The sequence below is a fragment of the Pyxicephalus adspersus genome, chromosome 9, assembly GCF_032062135.1.
Source record: "Pyxicephalus adspersus chromosome 9, UCB_Pads_2.0, whole genome shotgun sequence".
Lineage (NCBI taxonomy): Eukaryota > Metazoa > Chordata > Amphibia > Anura > Pyxicephalidae > Pyxicephalus > Pyxicephalus adspersus.
In genome coordinates this window covers 61,642,339-61,668,504 of record NC_092866.1, presented here as the reverse complement: position 1 = coordinate 61,668,504, position 26,166 = coordinate 61,642,339, and the positions used below count along the sequence as shown (strand labels likewise).

The window sequence follows — 26,166 nt, the reverse complement described above, 5'->3', positions numbered from 1 at the left end:
ATGTTTAATTCCTTTTTATCTTCTTTTAACTCTGGTGCTCTATGGTCCTTAGTGGACAGCAATCAAAAGCACAATCATTAATTTATAAAGGCATTAGCAGTCTGATGTAGCAATTCTCCAATATCTGACTCCTGCATTCGGGTTGATTTAGTAAATAATTTTAGGCTGTTTACATAGCAAAGTGAATTATCTCCTTGCAAGGTATAGGTCACTTAGCGTAGTAAATGAGATGAAACTCTGCTGACTTCAACCATCCAATTATGTGCAAGGAACAATACTTTTTTTCACCTTTCCTTGTATGTGATAGTTTATTTTGGAGAGAATACCCAATCACCACATACACTACACATATACTACACAGACTACTATAGTGGTAGACATCACCAGGTCATGGCTCCCAGCCTGCCAAGAATAGGAACTGTGGCTTTGATGGGGATTATAGACAGAAAACAGTTAGGTCGAGGTCAGGGCAGGCAGCAGATGGGTTATATTAAGGGGCAGGTTAAGGTCAGAGCAGGCAGCAGACATAGGGTATAGTCAGGGGCAAGTCAAGGTCAAGGGAGGTGGCAGGCAGGAGGTATAGTCAGAGGTAGGTCGAGGTAAGGGCAGGGCAGGTGACAGACAGGAGGTGAAGTTAGAGGCAGGTCGAGGTCAGGGCAGGAAGCAGAAATAAGAAATAGTAAAGGGCAGGCTGACATCAGGGCAGGCAGCAGACAGGTAGTATATTCAGTGCCAGTCAAGGGCAGGCAGAAGACAGGAGGTATAGCCAGGGGTAGGTCGAGGTCAGGGCAGGCAGCAGACAGGAGGTATAGCCAGGGGTAGGTCGAGATCAGGGCAAGTGGCAGACAGGATGTAAGAAAAGAGGCAGGTCAATATCAGGGCAGGCAGGAGAGAAGAGTTATAGTAATCAGGAGAGGAAGTGAGGGCAGGAAACAGGTGGTCAGAAAATGGAAGTTAGTAACACATGCTGAGAATCTCATGACAGGAAAGGCTTATATGGCCTCCCCAGTCCTGGACCCTATCTATGCATGGAAGTGGACAGTGGGTAAGCTTAACAATGTGCAAAGTGCATGCCTGCACACACATACCCACACATGTCCAGAAGGCGATGTAGGGGAAGGAAGCAGTTGGAGTGCCTGAAGTAGGGTAACAGAGATTCTGATGGAAAGATCTCTGCACCTGAGCTCCCAGATCCGTCCATTGAAATCAACATATGGCAACCTCATTCTCACACCTCAATTTTCCATGTATTTTGCACTACAAGGAAATCAGGAGGGGCAGTGGGTCCTTTAAACATAGATGCTCAGGTGCATCAGTCTGCAAATGCATGTCCATAAGTAAAACATCTCTTTTTTAATGTAATGACAATTTACGATACCATCATCATTCTCCAAGCACTTCCTGGGTGGTCGAGACACACATGTGTCCATCACAATTTAGACAGCAGCATTGGCACGCTTTTTTCCACTTTGATGGTAAATACCCAAAAAAATGCAAATCCCTGCCAGGACATACCAGCAGCAGCAGAGAAAGTATTTGGCCACAGAAGCAAAACACTCGACACTGTTTACAAGAACACTTTCCAGTCTCCAAAACGTCTCTGAGTTTTAACAACAGAGATTCCCTGTTCATGGAACAGTGAAAAGCAGGACATGAGCCAAGATGGTGGATAGTGGGCTGTTAGGGGTGGAAGACATCATGAAACGACACCGAGCTGGTTTAAACAATTTGCAGCGGATGCAAGATCATCAATGTGTTACACTTATGTTGTTTATTTCCTTGCAGCATTTTACAAGCCTGCAGGAAATTATCCATCCAATCATAAGATATAAAGCTATTAGGTGGAAATGTCCTCCAATATAAAGAAGATAATATGATAGGTCTTCCTGAAAGATAACAAAGCATGTTCTGGTAGGTGAGAGTGCCTAGGCAGGACCGCCATCAGAAATTTCTGGGCCCCATTACTCGGTAAGTTTCCTGTACCCCCCTCCCCGTGTCTAAAAGTTCTAGCTTTGCCAAAGTCAAGCTCTTTTGATTGGGACCCAGTCCTTGTCCCCTCCACCAATGTTGGCCCTGTTCCTAAGAACTCTTGTGACTACGTATACATATGTGCAGTGTGAGATCCAAGGGATTGCCAATCTCAGGTGATGTGTATTGTATCTTACCAATGTCCTTACGGTGCTGCTCAATGTTCTCAGTGATTAGAGATAGGTATTTGACTTGTCAACAATTTGAACTGGGGAAACCACTATGTTATTGATGCCGCAAGGTTCAAAGGGCCACAGCAACTGGCAAGCTTTGTCATTGGCTTCAACTCATTAAAGCTCTTTTTCAGACAACAATGGGCACGTGATCGACCTAGTACACGACAGTCTACCTGATATCAGAATAACGGAGGAGGACAAGAAGAAGAACTTGGAGCTGCTGGAGGAGGCAAAGAAAGTCAGCGAGAAATTCTTGACACGGCGAGGGAGGCGATCTCGGTGCAGCCTCTCTGACTCTCCTACAGGTATTTTCCAATTGTTTTTTTTTAAAATACTATTAAACACTCTAAATTTTGGGGGTTACTATGCTAAAATCCAACACGTAAGCATGCACCGTTATTGTTGTGTGGCCAAGCTTGTCCTGGATTGCATAGCTCTGCTTCTCTGCACTTCCAATAAAAGTGAAAGTTCTGAGCATGCAAGAGGGCTCCATGGGGCCCTTCATGACAATTTTGTCACCAAATATTAGGAGATAGGAAGAGAGGATTTTTATTAACGGCAAAGATGGCTTCCTTTTTTTAAAGGGGGTTTAATAACACTTTAGGTGAACCAAAGTGAACCCACTGTATGCCAACTGCCCAGCTGAAGCTTCAATTTTTTAACCTGATATGCTTTCAGACCCTGGTAACTTAAATGGCATTATTTCATTTTTTACTATGTGGTTGTAATTTGTGCTGTAGAGTTGGCCTCTGTTGCAGGGCTAGTTTTAGGTTAGGGGAAATCGGGCCCAGTGTCTCCACCTTCTCCAAGGCAGAATGACATAGGTTCAGAGAGATGGAATTCTGCGCACTTGGGTCCCTACTTCATATTTGTCCAAGGCCCCTAAAACCACCCTTGCTCTATTGGAAGCATACTGGAAGCTGGACTGCTGCTCTAACATTGAGTGAAGCAGTCTCCAGCTCCTCTGACCCCTCCAACTCCCTTTGTGTTACAGTCAAAAATACTCATACTCCCAAAACAACATTATCGACTGGAGCACCGTGCATGGAGTTTGTTGGGCAACTGGAGCCCAAGATTCATTATGTGGATTATGTGTGAAAGAAGCAGTCCAGCTCTCCAGTGGCTTCCGAAACAGGGAACCTTTTAAGGACCAAGTCCACATATTGCAAACCTTTTAAAAATCCATACTTACTTGTTATGCAGCCCAAATGCACCAACATGTTAGGCTTTAGTTAATCTATATTAAGACTTTCCTATGGGGGGATAAATCAAACCCCTTCTTAAGACACTGCACACTTTGCTTGGAGTTTTCAATCTAGAAAACTGCAAGTACAGTCCAAATAATTTTGAGGGAGAGAGTTCAATGTTCTTTTAGATTTTATTTGCTTTTGCAATGCTAGGAATGCAGACAGCAATAAAAACCTGACAGAAGCTCTAAATCTTGCTTGGCCTATCCAAAACTAATAATGGAAATTGAACTGGAGATTTGCTTTATTGTAACCCAATTTTTGCATTATTTTTTCTTTATGTTAGCAGCTTCCTCTCCATCCCTGAGCCCCAAAGTGTCACCCGTCTCGTCGCGGAGTAATTCTTTCACCTTCCCTCCGGCTCCAGGTATGCATGAATAAATACAGCATGTGCTTCATAGTTACATAGTAGGTTAGGTTGAAAATAGACATAAGTCCATCAAGTTCAACCACTAGGGAAAAAAACATATCCCAGATATAAAACTATGGACATAGTTGGTCCAGAGGTAGGCAAAAAAAAACCCCTGGTACAATTTGCAACTTCTGCAGTAAGATATCTCAAAAGGTTATGTAAAATAAAATTTTGCTATTTAGATTTTGTTTTTAGTGCATTTAAGTTGTTAAAAAAATTGTATGTTTCATTAGTTGCAATTGATGCTTTGATTTGCTTACTAAGGGATCTTTCATATTTCTTCCATTTAACACCAGACAAAAATCTGCCCATCTTTAGGATTTTGTATGTGGATGTTTGCCATGCTACACCCCCCTCCCTGAGCTCACCTCTGTTTTATTGCTTCCTATTCAAACAATGGGAAATGGGAATGGAAGATCCAAGTCACTCTTTGGAGCTTACACAGAGCTGAGGGCTCTCTTCCCACTCTCATGCGGCAGTGCTAGGACAATCACCAAGCACCATGGCTGTCATATGTGTGGAAGCGGCTGAGCAAGCGTCTCCATACTTGAATGTATTGGGTGGCTGAACAGAATGGCAGATGAGGAGTATTTGCTGCTATAGGTTGGGGTTAAAGAGAAACGAGCAAACATGGTGCCTCAGAGGATAGCACTCTGCCCTTTGCAGTCTTAGGTTCAAATCTCGGCACAATCTGCATAGAGTTTGCAGGTTCTACTTTTGTTTGCATGGTTTTCCTCCCACATTCCAATAACATGCAGTTAGGTTAGTTGGCTTCCCCCAAATTGACCTCAGACTGTATTAAAGACATATGACTATGGTGGGGACATTGCATTGTGAGCCATTGGTGGTCACTGAAAGAAAGGCACCATTGCAATGATAATCAGTGGGAAGAATGCCAGCCTTGCATTGGAAACTTATCTGAGAGGTAGAAAGTGTTCAATGTTTACGGAACCTTGGTTGAGATAAGCTGCAATAAGTAATCAGTTTTTATTATTATTAATAAATAGGATTTATATAGCGCCGACATATTATGCAGCGCTGTACATTAAATAGGGGTTGCAAATGACAGAGTAATACAGACAGTGACACGGGAGGAGAGGACCCTGCCCCGAAGAGCTTGCAATCTAGGAGGTGGGGGAAGTAACAGTTCATACATGGTTCAAAAATTTTTTTAAGAACATCATAAAAACCATAAGCTGACTTGGTCAACCACCTGGAGGACTGATGATTAACTGATGCAAATCCAAATCTGCGATCTTCTGTTGCTCCCCGCCGCACTCAATATTTATGTGGTTACCAAGCAAATTATGAAACCTTTTTAGTGGTAATTTAACCGTGGCTTAATGTGCAGAAATTGCAGACTAATAATAGTCAAAATAAATGAGATGCAGCATAATTGTCAGAATTCCTCTTTCCTCCAATCATTGCCAGGCACACAGGGGTTATTTTTCCGTTCCTTTGGCATTTCGGCATCCAGGGAAACGGCAGCTTGCTTGTGACTATATTAGGTATATCAGCTGTCCGGACAAATTGCTCAGTTATTTGGAAAAAAAAGAACAATGAAGGGATAAGCATTAGCAGGTTATATATCAGGGATTTTACAGAACAGGTTTAAAATTCTGATCACAACTTCATCATGGAGAATTAAAACAGCATTAAAAATCAGTGGTATAAAATGAAAGGGAGATACTGGATCTTCCAATACTTAAATAATAAAATAAAGGTATGGCTGCCAAACCCTTAGTAGAAATATAGCCAAGAAAAAGAGAAGAAAAAAAGGGCAGAAAGGTTTTTTTAGGGCAAATTATATATTTATTATATATCAAACATGAAATATACTAATAACAATAGTGGTACAATTATTATAAGTCCAAGTCTCAGCCCAGGGTAAACTTTATGAAGCTTTTATGAGACTAGGTTCTATACAGAGTCCTCCTTATTACCGTAGGTTTTGTTTCAGTCCAAATACCCATAAAGGGATATAGTGCTAGAAAATACTTGCAGAGGGAGAATAAGTCTTAGAACTCAACGCGTTTCGCTCTATTGGGCTTCTTTAAGGGAAATTGAGATCTATTAAGCAACCATATATACAGAAAAAAATATTTAAAAAAACAGATATAAATTAAGAGTATTCCACTGTGATCTGATCAAGATTGGTCATTGAAAAAAAGTCTTGTGAATGATTAAATTGGGGGTATCTATGATGATGTAATTAGATAGGTAGGAAAAGAGATCAAACTAAGGTACTATGTGATGAGAAGTATTGGAACTATTAATTAGTGGTGAATGGGGGGAAGGAATTAAGTATTTGAATAGAGGAACATCTTATGTGGTGTATTCAATGTGTGTTATATAACTATTTGAATAGTAAGTAATATACATAAAATAGATAAATAATGGTGGGGAGTAAGACATTGTTCATTTCTCACCAGGGAGCTAATGATAAGAATTAGATGAAATTATGTTTTCATTAAAGTTCTTATTGGAAGAATTTCCCTAATTTCCTGATCTGGTTGTAGTTGTAAAGTTTTAGATTTCCCATCATATTTTAATAAAATGGTCATCCAAAGAGGATGCATCCCAGCAGGGACACAATCAACAATAAATATTTTGACATTTTGTCTAATATACTTGATTTTTTTTCGAAAGGCTTCCAAATTTCCACAATAAGATTTATTTAAATCAGTACAGACATAAAACCCCTGATAGGACAAGGTAATACCATCTGGTTTATTGGCCCCTGACAATTGGGGGTGGCATATATTAGGCAGGAAGTGGACAGTCAGATCTTGAAGGTGATGTGTTAGAAGCATTAAAATTGGAAAGTGTAAGGATCTAATAGATTCTGGACCTGGTGGACCTAGGACCACTGGTTGGTTGATGGGTTAGAACCTCCAAAATGCTGGTCCTGGGGGTGTTATCGGAATGCCGCGGTTACCGCCTACAAAAAAAGTGGTTCAAGGAAAACCAAATGCCATTTCAGGTCCATGGTGACCAGCAGTGTGGTCAGCCTCTGCAATTCAAGTGAAAGGAAGAGGTTGGGAAACATTTACTGCACACAGCTGTATGTGGCTACAAATACAGGAGATCGTGGCATGGTTCCCAAAAGCAATATGTGGCTTTTGGCAATGCAGTTGAAGGCTTTTGCCATGGCCACAACCTGGTGCAAATCTGGTTACCCATGGTGCAGTTTGTTTCTCCTAGGTGCACTTAAAATATTTTGCAGGCCATGCAATATCATACTGTGGGTATAAAAAGCCCAGAGATCCATTTGTGTTATATTTGTGAACTGAGATATCCTGTCTGCTAAGGCAAAGCTACTGGTGTCTCAGGCCATTAGGATAATAAAACTATATCCACCAAAAATGTATTCATCCAAAAGTTGCTGCAGTTGGCAATTGATGGATTTTAATGTATTGCTATGTACATAATATTCTATATTATCTTATCACAATTATGTTTTTGTTTTTGCACAGGACCCGATCCGTACCCCAGCGTATTCCCATCAGCTGCAGCTATATTGCAGGTGAGAGTAACCAGAAACATATATAAAAGAATCAAATAAAAACAAACATATACTAAATAATTATTTATATATATGTGAGTACAATAAAGAATACATATATGTACACCAACACTGTAACTTTGCAGCAAATGACAAGGTGAGGGACTGCTGCACGAGTTGATATTTGAATAACTGTACAAGCCTCAGGATTTATTCTCTGAATCTAGGAAGTAGATGGTTACCTTTGATGATTTTTAAAGAATATTGCTGCCCATAGGGAGGGAAAAGCAGATAAAGACATTATCAGGGGGAGTACTGTGATCTCTAAGAGGGGTATTATTTTATTGGAAGTCTTAAACTCTTGCACTGAGAGGAGCAGTCCAGATTTCTGTAATGAGCAATGATTAATATTAATATTGTTTATAAACAGTATTTATATAGAGCCAACATAATATGGAGCACTGTACATTAAATGGGGCTTATGGCCCCTGAGCAATGTCGTTGAAGTGGGCACCGTGCAAGCAGGGGGCAGCTTACAGAACAAAGCAAATTAACTTTAAATGGTCACAAAATACCATTATTTATTCTTTTTTGCAGCCTACTATGTTTAAAACTTTAGGTTTCAATTGTGCTTCAAATTCCTAAACCACCAGTGGCAGTATATGAGTGGCAGTTATAACAGACTTCCTCTGGAGGGCGCAGTCTGCTGATGCTGGCTGCCATACTAGAAGACTGTAGAAGATCAGAAAGGATTTGTTCTTGATGCCTCTGGTCCTTGCAACTCTGAGCAACATAGGGGCTGATTTTCTAAAGGAATAGAGATGAATGATCCTTTTGCAAAGGCTATTTCACTTCTGACAAAAAATCAGAAACAGTATACTCATGCACTGATATCTAGAAAAACTATTTTTTTTTGCACATGGATGGTTGATGTCAGTAGAGCATTTACTAAGCTTAATGGATTTCCTGCTTTAGGAAATATCCTTGTTTTATTTCTTACTTGTTTCCTGAGGAATAATTTTATTATTTCCATGTTTCAGAATGCCACGAAAGGATTACAGCACGAGCAGAGGAAGATCTCACAGGGCCGACTGACCCCTCGTCCACACACCTTAGTTGCCTCCAAGGAGACCCTCTCAGAGCAGAAGGAAAACTTTGACCCCCTTAAACATGTGACGAACACAAACAAAGCTGGACCCTTGGATGTTAACAAATCTTCCCCCTGCAAATCCCTGAACAACCCCGAGCGCGATTCAGGCAAATCGATCCTAAAAAAACCCAAAGACAATGATTTACCCCAAGGGAGCCAGGTGCAGCCACCGGCGGTCTCCAATGTGGGGTTCATAGTTCCTGGGTCAAAGGCAGCTCCAGGGGACTCCAAGTTTGTATCTCGACTAGAGCATGAATCAGCCGGGTCCCGACCACCACTATTGAGGGCCTTGTCTTGGGACAGCATGGATCCCGAACAAAAAAGTAAATCGAGTTTGGATTTACCGGACAAAGACTTGGTTTCTATTCATGATAAAAGCAACAACAAACTGGCCAAATTTACGGGGCTCAAAGATTTTCACATCCAGCCCGTTCGCCTGCAGAAACTCACCAAGTTGAGAGAGGTAGGTTCTATTATGGATTGGCTCTAATGGCTACACTCATCTGGTCAATGGTATCCATACCAGCAATGTCATATTAGATCTTCTGAATAGTCTCTGGAATGTTTTTGGAGATTGGGATACATTTAAAATTGATGGTCTACTGACCGTTCGTCCCACTGTTCTCAGGCAAAGATGGTGTCACCGACCTTCTACTGAATTTGGCAATGGACTGGAGCATTTTCTTGCAAAATTTTGCCTTTTCTGCATCCACCAGGAATCTTCCTGGAAGGGTGGTGATGCCATGGTCAGTGGTGCAGAAGATGAGGGTCAAGTATTATTTCAGGCCAATATAGGGAGAAGCCCATTGACCTAAATGCATGGTATTTAGAATGTGGGAGGAAACCAGACTACCCAGAGCAAACCCACACAAACATGGGGTGAACCTGCAAACTCCATGTAGAGTCGAACTTGGGACCTGGAACTCCAAGGCCAGAGTGCTAACCTCCGAGCCACCGTGCCATCTTGGGCTATGTACACAAGTCAGATGATTCTCACCCAATGTGAACGTATGACGTGTGTAGAGGTGGTATGAAGGATTAATAAACACCAGACGATTTACAACCACAATAGGGGTGAAGGGAGGAGAGCACAGTGGGGTGCCGCTTGCACGTTCTTCCCCCTCCCCTCTTGATAGAACAGAATAGCGCTGTGTGTACATCTGTCACTCTTTACCACTCAAAATGTTCATGAAAAGTTTCCAGCAACAATAAATAAAGGTGTGTGTGCATCCTTAGTCTCAGTGGCAATGGTGACCAGGATGAACAGAGAGGGTGAATCTTCTCAGTTGGGGGGAGGAAAAACCCTGGACATGGGATCTAACCCTTCCACATCCAAATCTAAGAAAATAAAAATTTTTAGGAAAAGCAATCATTGCTCAGCATACGTAATCACTAAAAATGCACCAAGGTTGTATAATTACATTTAACAACACTTCTGAGTCTATTTTTTGCTTTTTGTTTATTTAATGAGCTTCATTTGCAGAAGTTTTGGGTTATTTTTGGCTCGTTTTGAGCCAGTGTTAATCTGCTTTTAGAATGTTGCTGAGCACGGAAACCTTGCGCAGCTCATGGCTGGGACTCCTTTTATTATCTGCGTTTTAAGATAGCTTTGAATGCCTTATAAAAGCAATGTCTCAGGCGATCGCGTTATTGGATAATAATGGTTACCGTCTACAGACATAACAATATCTTTGGCACAGAGGCTCCCGCTAGTAAAACAGGGCCCCGATTCCTGACTTTAAAGTGTTCCTGAACCTGCAAGGCCCTGTGCAATGCCAGAGCGTAAACAGGAAGGAGCTGATGAATTGTCATGTCAGATTAGAGGGGAATATGCAGGAACTGAACGGGTGGAATAAATCACACAAGAGGATCCTCTTTCCAACAGGCTTTTCCTTCCTGAATTGATATCAACAACCTGCAAAGATCGCATTGCAAAACCATCAGCAACGTAACCAGAAAGAATTGAACTTTGTGCTGTCCAGTTGAAACATTCCTGTGTTCGGTAATATCCATAGATTAATTCTCTTTCACATTTACAGTTGTAAACCGCATGGTAAGCAGCTCCCAGACTCATAGCAAACCGTGCCAGGGAATGGTAAACCATACAGGTTAATTCACTTGCATGCATTGCTCTTACAGTTGCAATGGGATTCTTCCTCCATAGGACGCTGCATGACCAGCAGCGACATTAACAGGAATAACGCCACAAACTACTGCAACTGCAAATGTGCGCACAAAATGTTTCCCAACAACTTCTATTAAGTTGAAGAAAGTACAATTTTGCCTGCCGTTCAAAGTTGTCAATTGATACCATAGAAGACAGTTGCATTTATGAGACTTTTAAGGCAGTTTACATAAACTGTCATTTTTATAAGAACAGTAGCAAAAAATATGTAGAGAAAAGATCTGTATCAACATACATAAAAAAATCCAAATTAACTCCACCATGGTGGGATTCAGAGACCCTGATAAAAATGCTCAATACCTTGCCAAATACTCAAGTATCTATACTTACTGTGATATTATAATGAATTTTGACAATCCAACGCGTTTCACAGAGAAACTCTGCTTCATTAGGGATTTTACACGTACAGGTCATCAACAAATTGAGCGCACACAAAGTATAAATACTCAAGTGTAACTAGGCCTGACACAAGATGCAATACAAGAAGAGGGAGTGAACCCCCCGCAGCGAAGGAGGGGGACTCCAGGAGAAAGAGTAATAGCCAAACCATGTTCCAAAATATATACCTACATACTTTGATACTATAGGATGTAGATTTGGAAAATCAACCTAGTATTTCATAGAATCAGCAAATATATGGTGACAAGAAAAAGCCTAAGATATCATCGTTGGTAAGTATAGTAAAAAAATCAGGATTAAAGGAGTCCACCCCCAACAGCAAATCGGACCCTAATGTGAGGTCTTATTTTATCACAATAAGTATAGATACTTAGGTATTTGGCAAGATATTGAGCATTTTTATTCAGGGTCTCTCAATATACCCACAATGGTGTTTAGGTGTAATTATTTTGGACCTTTTAATGTATGTTGATCAAGATCTTTTTAATATATATTTTTTGCTACAAAAAAATGTGTTCTTATAAAATTGAAGGTTTATGTAAATTGCCCTAAAAGTCCCATAAATCCCATAATTGTCTTCTATGGTATCAACTTAAAATTGGGGATGTTGGTAGTGGATCTTAGCTACCTGAGATTTGTTGTCTTTTTCAACATATTTGCACAAACAAAAAATGCCTACAGGTAAAGGTGATATATTGGAATAAGTGATGCATAAGAAGACGCATTCAAATTGACAATATATATTCATTATTATGATCTAAATAAATAAAAATGCAGATATGTCACATGGAAAAAAGTAGGTGCACTCCAACATTTACCACCATTTCACGCCCATGAAATTAGAATGTGTGTTCCAGTTTGGACTTTAATTTTTAGAACCTCCTTAGGGGTGTAGCTGAGTTTATTAAGCCTCAGATTTGGAGAATAAGGGGTTCTCACCATTGATTCGTGGGGTGTCGTCATGCCAAGATCCAATGAGCTCTCTGGGATGCACAGAAGGAAGCTTATGGATGTACATGTGTTTGCAAATGGATTTGAAATTATCTCCAAGTCAATCATTTCACTGTAGGAAATCAATCTGCAAGTGACATCAACAAACGTCTGCTTATTGGTCAGGAATGGGCTGCTCAGTAAATTCGGCCAAAGAGCTGACTGTTTAATGCTAAAGTCACCCCAAAATTTCATCAGGGGATTTTCAGTTTACACTTATTCTAACAAGTCCATTCATCTACAATCAGAAAGTGATTGCCACAATTGAATCCACATAAGAATTCAGCCAGGAAAATATCTTCACTGTCCAAATCAGAGCAAGACTACAGTTGAAGAACGGTGGTGGAAATGGTATAGTTTTGGGTTGGTTTGCTGCTTAGGAGTCTGGGCAGCTTGCAGACATCAAGTTAGCTATGCATTCTACAATATACCAAAGTCTATTAGATGTAAACATGGTGCCATAACAAAAGTGGTAATTAATTTTTCAACAAGATAATGATTCAAAGCACACTATCAATTCCACCAGGGAATGGCTGAAAAAGAAGAACATGGAGGGACATGGACAAGCCTACCCGAAGCCCTGATTTGAATCCCATTGAAATGTTTTTGGAGTATTGGCAATGGGCATTTTTTGCAAAAAATCCCCCAAACTCTTGTAAAAGGCATTTTGCATAGAGGAGTGGTCATAAATTTCAGGGATTTGTGGACAGTTATTGTGGACAGTAATTTTCTGCTGAAGGGACAATAGCAGCTTTTGGGGGCTGTTTTTTCACAGAGCAATATTACATCTATTGATGTTTATGTTACATATATTACTGAAAGAGAACATTTCCTTGTGTTTGGACCCAAGCATTTCATTTTTGATTGTAGGCTTGGTTTGTCCTCACTGTCGATGAGGTTCAGATGTGGTTACCGTTCAAGGGTGAGACACCGCATGTAGAGTTTCACATGCGGCTTCCTATAGAGAATCAATTGGGGCAGCAGTGAGTGGTTTTATATCCACTGCTGTAAAATGTTCAATTGCTCGTTCTTTAAGAACAAATAATGCTTCAAGTAAAGCAGTGCTGATGGCTAAGCAACTGGCAAGGTGCCAGGCATTGGGTACCGCACAGGATTTGCTGTTCCCTTGGCAAATAGTAAGGTCCCAGCCACTGCATACCACACAAGAACCGCTGTTCCCATCATAGTCTTGGGACCTAGCAAGGTGCCAGCCACTGGGATCTGCACAGGAACTTCTTTTCCCACCATACTCCAGGCAACTAGTAAAATCTAATCCACTGGGTACCGCACAGGAACTGCCGTTCCCACTGCAAGTCTTACCAACTCTTACTGATATATTCATTGGTCTTATATGGTGTGGATGAGATTTTGGAAGGCACACCAGAATGTAAGCCCCTCAGGGGCAGGGACTAGTTGGAATGGCTGGATGTTTTGGAATAGGTCAATGATATATAAATATGTATATTAATTGCTTTACATTGTATCAATTTCCTCTGAATAATCCTTTTTCCTCTTTTTCAGGAGCACAAGCTGATGAGGAGTCAGAATCTCTCAGGACAGAAACTTCCAGATCTTAGCGAGGCAGCTGAGCAGGAAAGAGGTACCGGTGATTATTGCTCTTGAAAATGTTAAAATTAACTTACCTAAAAGTGAAAGTCCAATAGTGTTCTTAGCCTCACCCATCAAACAATGGGATACACTCAGATAAATTAATCAAACTTGTAATTTAGCGAACCTTCTGGTTTCATGTTTCAAACATTTTGTAAAATCTCCTTGCAGCTCTCCTGCTGCATTCCCCAACATTCTGCAAGTTTAGACCCATTATTATGCCATGGCTGGTGGGCCGGGTTGGGAACACAGAGAAAGTCCAAACAATTTTATCATCCTTCTCCAAAATATGAATCCCTCCATCCCAACATGTAAAGGACATGAATAGAGGAAGACATGTTTAAAGTTCAGCATGGTTGACAACCACTGCTCCCTCCTTTGATATAGTGGAGGAGAGAACATTTCCACCATAGGACAGAAAATGTATTATTGGAAGGAATTACCATATAAAAATAAAAAACCAAACTAATGCAGCCACCTTATCTAAAGCTTCAATAAATATATGATATTTTTGTATTCGGTTATGAATACCCTTTATTCCATCCTTTCAGTCTTTGTCAGATGGGGAAGGAAGGATGATGGATACCAGGGGCAGACATAGGGAAGTACAACATGTGCCACTACACCATAGACTCGTGCTGCCCCATAGGGGCCCTAAGTCAGTTCAGCGGGGGGGCCCCAAATCAATTCTGCACAGTGGCCCACTGTCAGCTACGTCCGCCACTGCGAGATACTGTACTTGATTTACAAGGGGTGGTCTATGTATAAAGGGTCAAAGAGCCAGTTTTGCAGGTAAAATTGCTGTTATTGCTCCAAAATGACTTAAAATATAAATTATATACATTACAATAATAACTGCAGTGATCAGCAGAAAAGGTGTACGATTGACTCTTTTCAGCATACTTGTCACTTTTTAGGTATTGCTACTTTACCATTAGGACTTATTTTTAGGACCAACTTTTTTGTAAATAATTACCAGTAACAATACTTTTTGCCATTTGCTACAAATAAAAAGTGCTGATCAGACCTTATTGCCACTTTCCAAGGGCTCTGGAACTTGATAGTAGCAAACCCTATAGGAATGAATGAGGGACAATGTTGCCTGTTCAAATACCCCATTTGCTACTTTTGCTGCAGATCACCATATGGGAAAGTAGCAGTATGTAACCGCAAATAAATTCAATAAAATAAAATCTAAAGCCGGTCGCAGCTAAAACTAACAATTGTGAGTGGCCTTCCAGTATTTTTTTTTCCATCAACAGAAGCTTGATTTCCATTTATTAAAAAAAATCCTCTAACATAATAAATATAAATGTAATGAGTGATCAGATTGGCCAAAAAAACCCAACTTTTCTTGTTCTCCATCTTTTGTTTATAAATCGGCCCTTTAGCGTGTTTCTGCAGCCTCAAAGCAAACCCCATATCCATTCAGCGTATTTATGGTTCATTATTAAGGCTGCTGCCCGGTGATAAGCCACCACAAGGACTGATGGGAGGCTTATTCATGTCCTGTTGGGCTTATCATCAGCACGGCGCTTTGGAAAGGATAGGGACTTATTCCTGGGAGCGAAGCGGCACGCACGTATACTGCATGGACACAGCAGGTTTTACCTTTTTTAATTCTATCTCATATTTTACATTAATGTTTTTAGTCAAATAATGTTCCTGCAGAATTGTTACAGCCACAATTGACAGCTTAACCCGTTTCTTAATATGAACTTTGCTGGCCAATGGAAGAGCAGATTAGACCAGGTATGAACACAGACCGACTAAGTAGACCAGAAATGTCTAGTAAATGATCAGAATATTCATCACGGAGATACATTTGGATTTCTGCAATGGAAAATGTGCTGTCCAATGGAGGAACATTACAGGATCTGATGGTCCTGTGTTCCCAGTCCCCAAATTATAAGGAATGCAGGAGGAGAGGTGAGACCTCATAGTAAATCATATTTCCTGACGTCCACATTATGCAATGTTTTTATTTAACAAAATATGTTGAAGCAAATTAAACCTTAATTATTGATTAACTGATTGATTAACTGATGATCTTTCTTACTGTAATTAACAACTTTTTAACTAATTGAATGCCATAATTTTTATCTACCTTGCTTAGCAAAATTGTCCCCCCAGTTGGGATTGGGTAGAGTGATTCAGACTGGAAAATTGATTTTGCATTGTTACAACATTACAATTTTGTTACAATACAATCTGCCTTGTTACAATATAGCAAAAACAAATGAACATTAAACAATTTGTGGGTGAACCTACATGGGTGTTTAAATCTGCCTTCCAGCTTTCCCTTTAATCTTGCACCATTGTACAGGCGCCTATCCTGGACTGAAATCCTCGGCTTTTCACTGCATACTGTGAGCTTCTCATAATGAGCCTGATTTAATAAAGCTCTCCAAGGATGGAGAAGAAATTTCATCATTGAAGCTGGGTGATCCAGCAAACCTGGAATGGATTTCTTCAAAGTCATTTGCTATCATATGTTTTGAATCCTGGACCAGATTCATTCCAGGTTTGCTGCATCACCCAGTTTCACTGATGAAAGTGAATCCTCTCCAGCCTTGGAGAGCTTTAACTAATCAGGCCTATAGTGTATTAGAAGTCAGATAGAGCCTTGCTCATTTCCTGGCTGGAGGACGTCCAGCATCCTTTAGCCTCCTTCATCAGCCAAGCTGGTCCAAAAATTCTGGATTTGGAATACTCCAAATCTAAACCTCATTAAGGTCAATGCTGATTTGTTGAAATTAATTACAGCAGCCAAATGCAACAGATGGCAAAAGAAAATCACCAAATGTCTGAGGAACATTGTGCTAATTAAAATGAGGATTATTGGCTTTTTATGCAGCTTGGAGGAGAGCAATAGAAAGACGTAAATCCATCAATGTGCAGCTTTTTTTGGGGGGGGTCCCTTATTTAGAATTGTTGTTAGGTTTTTATTACTACAGTTTGAAGACACATATATTGATATATTCACATACATTTGTGGAGAGCTGGATCTTGTGGGAGAAGGTCCTCTGTGGCTCTTATTTCAAGAGTGTGATGGTTGTCATGGTGGGTGAGGAACACCATAAAAGATATTGGAAAGAATCCACCAGAACTGAGCATAAGCCCTGAAGAAGGAGTAGAACCATGAAATAAGTTAGTACACAAAGGAGAAAAAAAATTCAAAGGAGGAAAAAGTAGGGTTTGGTAATTAATGTGTATTTTACTTATATTATAAACTAGTAAAAAATTAGACATAGTTCACCTGTCGCATTCAACAATGCATACAAGGACCAACTTAAATGGTAGGAAAGATAGCAAAACAATACTAGGATTATAATAAAAATAGTGTAGATCCAATGCGTTTCTCCAAATAAGCTTCCTTAGGGGAGATGAGACTAGCATTTCTATTGTTATTCCTATTATGCTCCTAGGGTTTGGCAGCAAGTACTTTAGAGGGAGATACTAACTATTGGGCAAACTTTTATTAAATTAGTTGTGATACACAGTGTTATATAAATAAACTCAAGATTGTTCAATGATCAAACATCTTTGAGAATTCTATTACAGCATTCCTGGTAAAGCTTCCTCTCTATTCAAAACTTTAAAAAAATGGCTTTAGTTTGGGCTTCCTACTTTCCTTTTTCCCCTGTAAAGGTAAAGCTCAAGCCCCACTGGTACTGTTTTGCAAAACCTTTGTTCAATGTGCATATTGAATACTGAATGCTCATGGTCATGCCAACCATAGTGCTTTTGGTCATCAAAGCCTTTACCAAGATTAGGCAGGTGATGCTCAGATTCGACACATCTTACTAAGTTCATCTTTCACTTTCAGGGTCTTCACCAGTCCATGAAGATGGGGAAGAGGATGGAGAAGAGGCGAAGGCAGAATCAGATGTCATGCCACATATTCCCAATATCTTATTACGCAAGCTGCGTGTTCACAAGGGTCTTCCAACCAGGTAGCTCTATTAAGGGACTATGGTACAATCAGCATTGGTAGACATGGACAATATTTAAATGTTTGAGAAAGTAAAAAGAAAATATTTTGTACATTTGTGCACATTTCCCTAAGCTTTGTTCCTTCAAAAACTATAAAAAATACTATAAATCCATCGGGATCCTGAATTTACCAATGAGCTGTCAATACTTTGCTGCATTGAAATACCAAGCAGTGTTGTCAGCCCTGCTTGAGTTCTCCATTAGTAGACTGGAGAACCCATGTTTGAAAATGGAGATGTGTTCAATATATCAGCAGACAAGAACTCAGGCAATGCTGACAACACAGCTTTGTATATCAGTGCAGGAAGTAAGCTGCTTTTTTTTGTACTTGCAGCATTTGTTTTAGGGAGAAAACGTGATACATATTAGAACAGGGGTCGGCAAACTCCGGACTTTAGGCCAGATATGACCTAGCTCAGGGGTCGTCAAACTCTGGCCTTTAGGCCAAATACAGCTAGCCAGTAGTTCGTTCCGGCCTAACGCCCCCTGACCGATCCGGCCTAATGCCGGGGAATCCACCAGGGGGGCGTTAAGAACTACCTGAGCTGGAGCTGCTGGAGCTCCCGTGCCGCCTTCTTGCAGTGGCTCTCCTATTTACCTCGGCCGTTGTTGATACTTCCGCCGCTACAGGAAATGGGGAAAGCTCCCTGAAGGTAAATCCCTCTCCTACGCAATGCATACGGAGGAGAGGGATTTCACTTCGGGAGGCGTTCCCTGGTGGTGGGTGGAGCCATTAGGGCGGATCTGGCCTAGTGCTCTCCTGCCCACCCCATAAATGGCCTAGTGGCCATAAAACTTTGCCAACGCCTGTATTAGAACATGGTCTGATAGAAAAGCTATTTATTATCATGATGGCTGCCAGAAAGAAAACTGATACTGAGTCAGTCCCTTGATCTGATATCGCTCTTCCTCATCTCATTTACTTTCCTCTGTGTCCTCACCTCCCTGACATCTCCATACATTCTGCTACATTTACATAAAATATTATCTTTTTCCATTGCAGTGCTCCTCCACTGACTGAGAAGGAAGTTGAGGTGAGTCACATGCAGAAAATTTGCTGAAACATTTACAGCTCTGTCTTATTGTGCGTATGGAATTTAAATATTTAATTTATTAAAAAAAAACACCCTTTAGTCCAGCTGTATATGTCCTCAGAAATCACTGAATGTATTTTTTGAACCTTTTCAATGTTAGTACATTTACATGAAAAATATCACATGAAATTCCAATAAATACTTCACAATATAAAACAGGCTGGAGGTGATTGATTATATTTTGTACTTTCTGTCATGGTATAATGCTGCTATCCTCAAATTGTTTATGCACATAAGCCTAAAGGGGCAAAAAAGGACCTCTCCAGGGGGTTACCACCAAATTGTGGTCCAATAAGCTGAAAGCATATGGGTAAAACAGGAAGCTGTAGCCTTTGAATAGTGGAACACCCTGGTTATGTAAACGTAGCTGAGACATTTTTTAATATTTCGACATGTAGAGCAATGCAGTGATATAGTATAACATTTTCTCAGAATCAACAGAATATTAAACAATACATGTCATATTAGTTGGCCGTTTGTAACTTTTTGATTTCGTTTGATAGATTTTGTTTTTTTTGAGAGGAGAATGTCGAGGTTGGATTCTCATGGCTCACCATTATTCCCTTAGAGAGACCTGCTCCTTGACATGTTTTTTATTTGGCTAAAATGCTTATCGGTTAGGCTACTTATTTCACTAAAACAAGAAAAAACAAAGAAGAGAAAGCAGGGTTTTCCTCCTGGCAAGTTTGTGTATTATATGTATGAAATATATATAACAATGGATTTATTCCATAGAAACACAACATTGACCCACTTATAAAGGTGGGAAAGAGGACTTAAGTTGGTTCCAGGACAACAATCATTTGTATTAAAGACCTTAGTCTAGTACAAGGCATGTTTCCCATCTTTATAAGTGGATCAAGGATGTCTCTCTATGGAATAAACCTATTGGTTTTTATGTCTCATACACAAATATGATGTAATTTTGTAAAACGCACAGACTTGCCAAAAAACCCTGATTTCTCTTTGTTTTTTTTCTGCCACACTAGTAATTGTTATGGGTTGGCATTTATTCTGATTACTTTTAAGGATGTAACCCCTACAAACCTACCTATACTTTACTTATATCCCCACCTTGTATTTTCCATTGTATTCATATGGAGAGCTCTCGAGAAGGCCAGTAGGGTCTTCCAAAACATTCCATGCTTTACACCAAAGCTTCAAAGTTGCTTCTTCATAGTGAGCTAACAGCCCTTTGGATACCAACTTGGAAATCTATCTTAGCAAGATTGAGTTGGGATAGATCTATGGAGTTGAGAACAACTAAAATTGTAGCAGACTCGGTTGGCCCCCCAATGTGCACAACTACTCTTTCCAACAAAGTAGGTAAAAAAAATACCAAGAACACTGCAAACCAAGTACTTCTGATTTTGTGCATGTAAAGCAGCGTCAACCAGGGCTATGTGTAACCGTAGGGCTCCTCCAGAGGTTGCTTAGGGTTCCTTGAGTTATGGACAATTTAGACCTCTCAGTCAGTTTCCACTGATACCAATGATCTATTTTGCTATCTGTAAGGGTGACATTCTTCCCAATGGCCAGCAATGTAAGAGGAATTCTTCCTACTGATCATCACACTAATGTAGTGTGATCTGTGGATATAGAACTTATAGTAGGGGTTCCCCAAAGACCTGAAAGTTATTTCAAGGGTTCCCCAAAGATGTAAAGTGTCTCAACTACTCCTAATTTATTTTTTCTGCCCTAAAACAATAACTTAACTCTATTTTATTTAATTATATACTACCTTAAACTAAAAAACGATAATAAATATAATATGAGAAGAAAACCCTTTAAAGGAGTGTCCGTTAAATTGACTTTCCTCACTGACCACACCAGGGAAGTTTCCATATTTATGCCAGATATATCACCACCAAAAATATTATTTTGAAATTCCATGTGTCTGTCGTTCCACAGAACGTGTTTGTCCAGCTCTCTTTGGCCTTTCGGAATGACAGTTACACTTTGGAGTCCCGGCTGAATCAGGCCGAAAGAGAACGCAACCTGACCGAGGAAAACAACGAGAAGGAGCTAGAGAACTTCAGAACGGCCATCATGGTGAGATGATAAATGAGGGTGTATGGATAAAACTAACAATATTTTAAAGGAATTACCAAAATCACATTTGTAAAAACATTTTGTAAAACCAAAAAACACTTGGAGTTCTTCATCTCTCAAGTGAAAAACCTCAATTTTTTTTACCCTACTTAATTTTTGTTTGTGGTAATGCTGCTTGATGAATAAATATTTGCTCTGCCATAGTTCCTAGCCAAAATTAAACTCCTCATTACAAGTTACATTATTGAAGCCTCACTTTCAGGCAGATGTTCAGGCAGATTGTTTTTTAAAATTTTAATAATATATTTTACTCCCAATTTAGTCTTCAGCATCACTGTGGCAGAACAGTGAACACCGTGAAGCCTTTCAGAAGCTGCTAGAAGACATCGCTGTCCTTCACCGCCTCACAACCAGGCTCTCCAGCCGGGCCGAGATGGTTGGAGCTGTGCGACAGGTAAAGGATCAGTGCCAAAAGGGTGGTTATGAGAAGTAATATTCCACACAACCATTTGATAGTTTTATCCTTTGTTTAGGAAAAGCGAATGTCAAAAGCCACTGAGGTAATGATGCAGTATGTAGAGAACTTGAAGAGGACCTACGAGAAGGACCATGCAGAATTAATGGAATACAAAAAATTGGCCAATCAGAATTCCAGTCGGAATTACAGCGGAACTGGTAAATGGCACACTGCTTGTATCACAGATGTAATAGTAGTGGTTGAGTTTTCCTTCCCTTCTAGAGAAGCTTAGAAAATAAATATAATCGTATTGTCTGGGCAACATTTTTTAAATCAGACTTGTTCCTCCTAATTAGGCCATGTCATAGGATAGCTGTTTTTGTACAAAGGGGGACAATCATGCTGGAAGAGAAAAGGGTAGCAGAAAAGTAAGGGGTCCAGGAAAGCACACAAGTCTCTAAAAAAATCTTTGCACGTTGTATCATTTATAATATCTTCATTGGAAATACTGGACGTAAACATGATTATTTGGAGGAGATATCCACATACTTTTAGCCCAGCAGTAGGTGTGATGGTCAGGTATCCACAAATGTTTGACCATATTCAGAATACTTTTCATTAACAAATGCAAGAAATCCTAGATTGCCATAGATTCTTAACCATTCAACTTAATGATAATGCCATTAAAGTCCATCCAGAAATAGTATGTCAGTATTTGGTAGATGATTGATTGTTACAGCATGTGAGAGACTCTTCTATTTCCTAAGGACTCTTTAAGCGAGAACTTTTGTGCTTTGATCCTGGCTCTGCATGCTTACTGTGCACAATATTGGCTCCTGCTATAACTTTCTTTAAAATATTTTATATTGTAGAGAATTTACAGAAGAAATTGGTATATAAAAATACAGATAGGAACACTTAGGACCATTTCAGACTTTTGGTAGACTAAACCTTTCTACTGTAGGCTCAACCACACTCCAAGCTGATGCCATTGTGGACATGCTTGCATGCAGTTGTAATTGTGGTGGATTTCCAAAGGTTCCTGAAAGTAAAAATGCCCTTCTAGATGCCTGGGTAGTTTTCCTTCTCTGGTGGAAGGACTACAACTCAACCACACTGAACCTCACTCAACTGCATGATCAGCAGTCAAACATTGCAATTGACAGTTTAGCACTAGAAGAAGGGTGGCTGGAAGCTGCTACCAGTTTTTGGATTTCAACCACAAGTCTGAAAGGGGCCTAAAACCTCTAGGTAGACTGGAACAAAGTCAGGAAATGATTGGTGTTGCAAGATGACTCACATCACCATGTTCTTGATTATGACTTCTTGGGTGGGCTGATTCTTAAATGAAAAAAAATGAATGACCTTTTACTTTTACTTACAGAGGATGGTGTTCCACGGTCTTCTCGTTCAATGTCATTGACTATTGGCAAGGTAGGATGATAAATAACGTGAACAACAAACAATACATGAAAATCTGCATCAATGTAACATGTAAATTATGCTAAATCCTGCAGCGTTTTACAAGGATCCCCATCTGCTCCCATCCAAGTCAATAGGAACGTTTGGGAACCATTTTTTGCATGTGGCTGTAGGACATGGCAGCAAGTAACCTTTAGCCATGCAGTTGCTGTTTTAAGATTCTCACTATGAATGCAGTTGTGTGTAAATATGGTTACCCACTGTGCCCGGTAGAGGCCAAAAGCATGATTTTCCACAGCTGGTGTGAAAGGGCCCTAAAGATATTTTTTTATTAAGCATTTGTATATCAAATTTTTGTCATACAGTCACACCATGGGATGAGATTTCCATACTGGTAGTGTTTTTAGATCAGAAGAGGGAACGCCTGTACTGGTTGCTGAAATGAGACAGAAAGGTTAGAGTAGAGGTGATTTATACCACGCAATATCTGTCATGCCATTTGCAGCTAAATGTCATAGTTCATACAATGGTGTTTTGGTATTTAGTAAGGCAAGGTCTAACAAAGATCAGACATGATCTAACCCTGACTTAATGACATTTAGCTTGCATTATGACATTATGATCATAAGTTGCCATGTTTTTTCACCTTTTCTTCATGTTTTGTCACATCAGTGGAGTTGATTTTTCGCAGCCTATGTGGCCGCCATGTCCTGTCTACACACTCTTTAGAGATGGCTACATTACATTTTTTTCCAGATATGTTTCCTGGTGATGAAAACAGTGGACCATGCCTGGGCAATGTTCATTGGCACCGCAGATTGCAATCTCTTTTAGAATAATAAAGATATTGGTCCCCAGACCAACAAGGTTGGTTAGACATACATGGCATTTGAACTACCTCCAGCAGACCATTCCTGTTCATGTCAGTAGAGATAGCAACATTGAGTTTCTGGGTCTGTACCACTGCATGAAGGTTTCTCACAAACCTTGCACTGGGTTACTAAGTTTGCATACCTGCCATGGCCATTATGATTGATTCCCTCCACCCCTGCACTGACCCCCCAAGTCTGTACACTTTTTGTGCCCATTATGAAGGGTTCCCACCATCCATACACTGGGTTCCTGATGTGCCCATTATGAGGCTTTCCCACCAACCTCATGCTGAGTTTCGAGGTCAGCACACCCATTGTGCCCCTTGTGAGTGGTTACTGCCATTTTTGTGTTGAGTTCTTTGCTCTATTCCCATTACGAGGGACTTTTACCCACCCTGTACTAAGTCTCTGGGTATGTACACCTGCTGCGCCCAATATGAGGATTACCCATCACCCTCATGCTACACATCCACTGTGCCCATTGTGAGTGGTTCCCGCTATTCTTGTGCTGAGTTCTCCAGCCTGTGCCCATCATGAGAGGCTTTTTCCATCCCTGCATCATGTCCTGGGTCTTTACATCTGTTGTGCCCATTATGAGGATTTACCACCATCCTCCTGCTGAGTTACTAGGTCTGTACAACCACTGTGCCCATTGTGAGAGGTTCCCAACATTCTTGTGCTGGGTTTTCCAGTCTGTACCCATTACGAATGGCTTTTACCATCCCTGCACCAAGTCCTAAATCTGTACACCTGCTGTGCCCATTGTGAGCAGTTCCCACCATCCTTGTGCTGAGTTCTCTGATCTGTGTCCATTATGAGGGACTTTACCAACCCTGCGCCAAGTCTTTGGTACTGTACACTTGCGGTGCCAATTATGAGAGGCTCTTACCATTCCTGCACCAGGTCCCTGGGTATGTACACCTGCTATGTTCACTATGAGCACTTCCCACCATCCTTGTGCTGGGTTGCTGGATCAGTGCTCATTATGAGAGACTTTACCGTTTAGAATTATAGCAGGGAGACCTCATTGTTAAAGTATGAAAGACACAGAGGAAGCCAGGAACGGACTCAGCTCACCAGCCTTCGCTGATAACTAAAAATATCACTTTTGGGTAGATTGGCATTGTTATTGACATTTTTCTCATGGACACACATTAAATAATAAAAGGTTGTATATTGTATTTCAGTCAACACTCATGGGAGGATTGCTTGAACAGACATAGAGAACATTTTACAGGATCTGTTAGCCGTGGAATGGAAAAAGTTCCTGGGGTACAGGGTCATACGAAAATCAGACAATTCTTCACTCATAATAATATTTTTTTCCTTTTTATCCAGAACATGCCGAGAAGACGAGTGAGTGTTGCTGTCGTTCCGAAATTCAACTTGCTAAATATCCCTGGACAATCCCCAAACACTTCACCTATCCCTGCACTCTCTTCACTAGTAAGTGCTGCCTGAGTTCATTCGGTGGTTCAGGATATGTGAGACCTGAGCTCTCGATAATGTATTTTATAATGATATGGAGATTCTGATATAATTACCTGTCTCTATTCCATCTAGTCGGAATCACCCAATGGCAGGAACAGTCTACCCACCACTCCGACACTTTCTCCGTTGGCAGAAAAGTAAGTTTTTCATGTGATCTTGGTGTAGATGCACTTTAGACTTTAGGCATTTTACCTTCCTGGGCCAGTACTAATAAGATACATTGGGTTACCACTTGGACTTCATTTACCCACAGCCATGGGCACATGTTGGGCATTGTACACCATCACCTACCAGTTCTTCATTTACAATTACAGCATCCAGCAGAGGGGATTCTTCCAGCACCAATTTTTTGTGCCCATCTTTGTTTTCACGTGACCCATTTATGAAAGCCATGTGCCCTCACAGTTTACTATACTCACCAATCAATCAGACACCATGGCAGGCTTTGTGTGGTATGTTTCTGTAGCCCTTGAAAATTTGTTCCTTCAATTTAAACACCAGTTGGTTTGCCCCCAGCCCAGTGGTTTCCAAACTTCTCCCGTGTGTGGCAAAAAAAGGGTTATCAGGGGCAACAGTGAGGGGCTAAAAGCACCGATGAAATACATACGTGAAAACTGTTTAACTTTTCTAAGGTTTTGTATATATGTCCATTCAGTTTACACCACTTTGCCAAGCTGATACAAAAATAAATTTAGGGACTGTATTATTGGACACAGAGCTGTATTATTTGTGTCCTATATATCTGTCTGGGTTCAGCTTTACTCTTTCTTATGTTGTTTATGCAATTCATTGTCTACATCTTTCTGATAAATGCTGAATACTTTTCCGTGAAGTAATGCATAGTAGCTTGCGGCGATTAGGTGTATATATATATATAACTAAGCTTTTCCATGAGAAGAGATAATGGGTTGATTGTGCCCAGCGTGGTACCCTTCCGAATCATGGCATGGTGTTCCTCAACATCCTGTGAGCTCACCGTCACTTTCCAACATTTAGATGAAAGTTCTGCATTATAGAAAAGACACACCCTGGGGGGAAAAGCAGATTCTGATGGTTGTTTCCACTGGGAACACAGGATGTTG

The 26,166-nt window shown here is 40.4% G+C and overlaps 1 protein-coding gene across 4 annotated transcripts in view; it reads left to right on the top strand.

Moving 5' to 3' along the window:
- IRAG1 (inositol 1,4,5-triphosphate receptor associated 1) overlaps positions 1–25,221 on the top strand; it is a gene marked incomplete at its 3' end in the record, with an annotated part of 67,832 nt that extends 42,611 nt beyond the window's left edge. For 3 of the 4 annotated variants that reach the window (XM_072422263.1, XM_072422264.1, XM_072422261.1), the window contains 13 exon segments: positions 2,336–2,509; positions 3,738–3,818; positions 7,340–7,389; positions 8,409–8,981; positions 13,614–13,692; positions 17,530–17,656; positions 18,700–18,730; positions 20,702–20,842; positions 21,165–21,296; positions 21,376–21,517; positions 22,684–22,733; positions 24,932–25,039; positions 25,157–25,221. In XM_072422263.1, coding sequence (XP_072278364.1) covers positions 2,336–2,509; positions 3,738–3,818; positions 7,340–7,389; positions 8,409–8,981; positions 13,614–13,692; positions 17,530–17,656; positions 18,700–18,730; positions 20,702–20,842; positions 21,165–21,296; positions 21,376–21,517; positions 22,684–22,733; positions 24,932–25,039; positions 25,157–25,221 — 1,753 coding nt within the window. 4 annotated transcript variants of the gene reach the window in all.
- Positions 25,222–26,166: the final 945 nt, after the last annotated feature.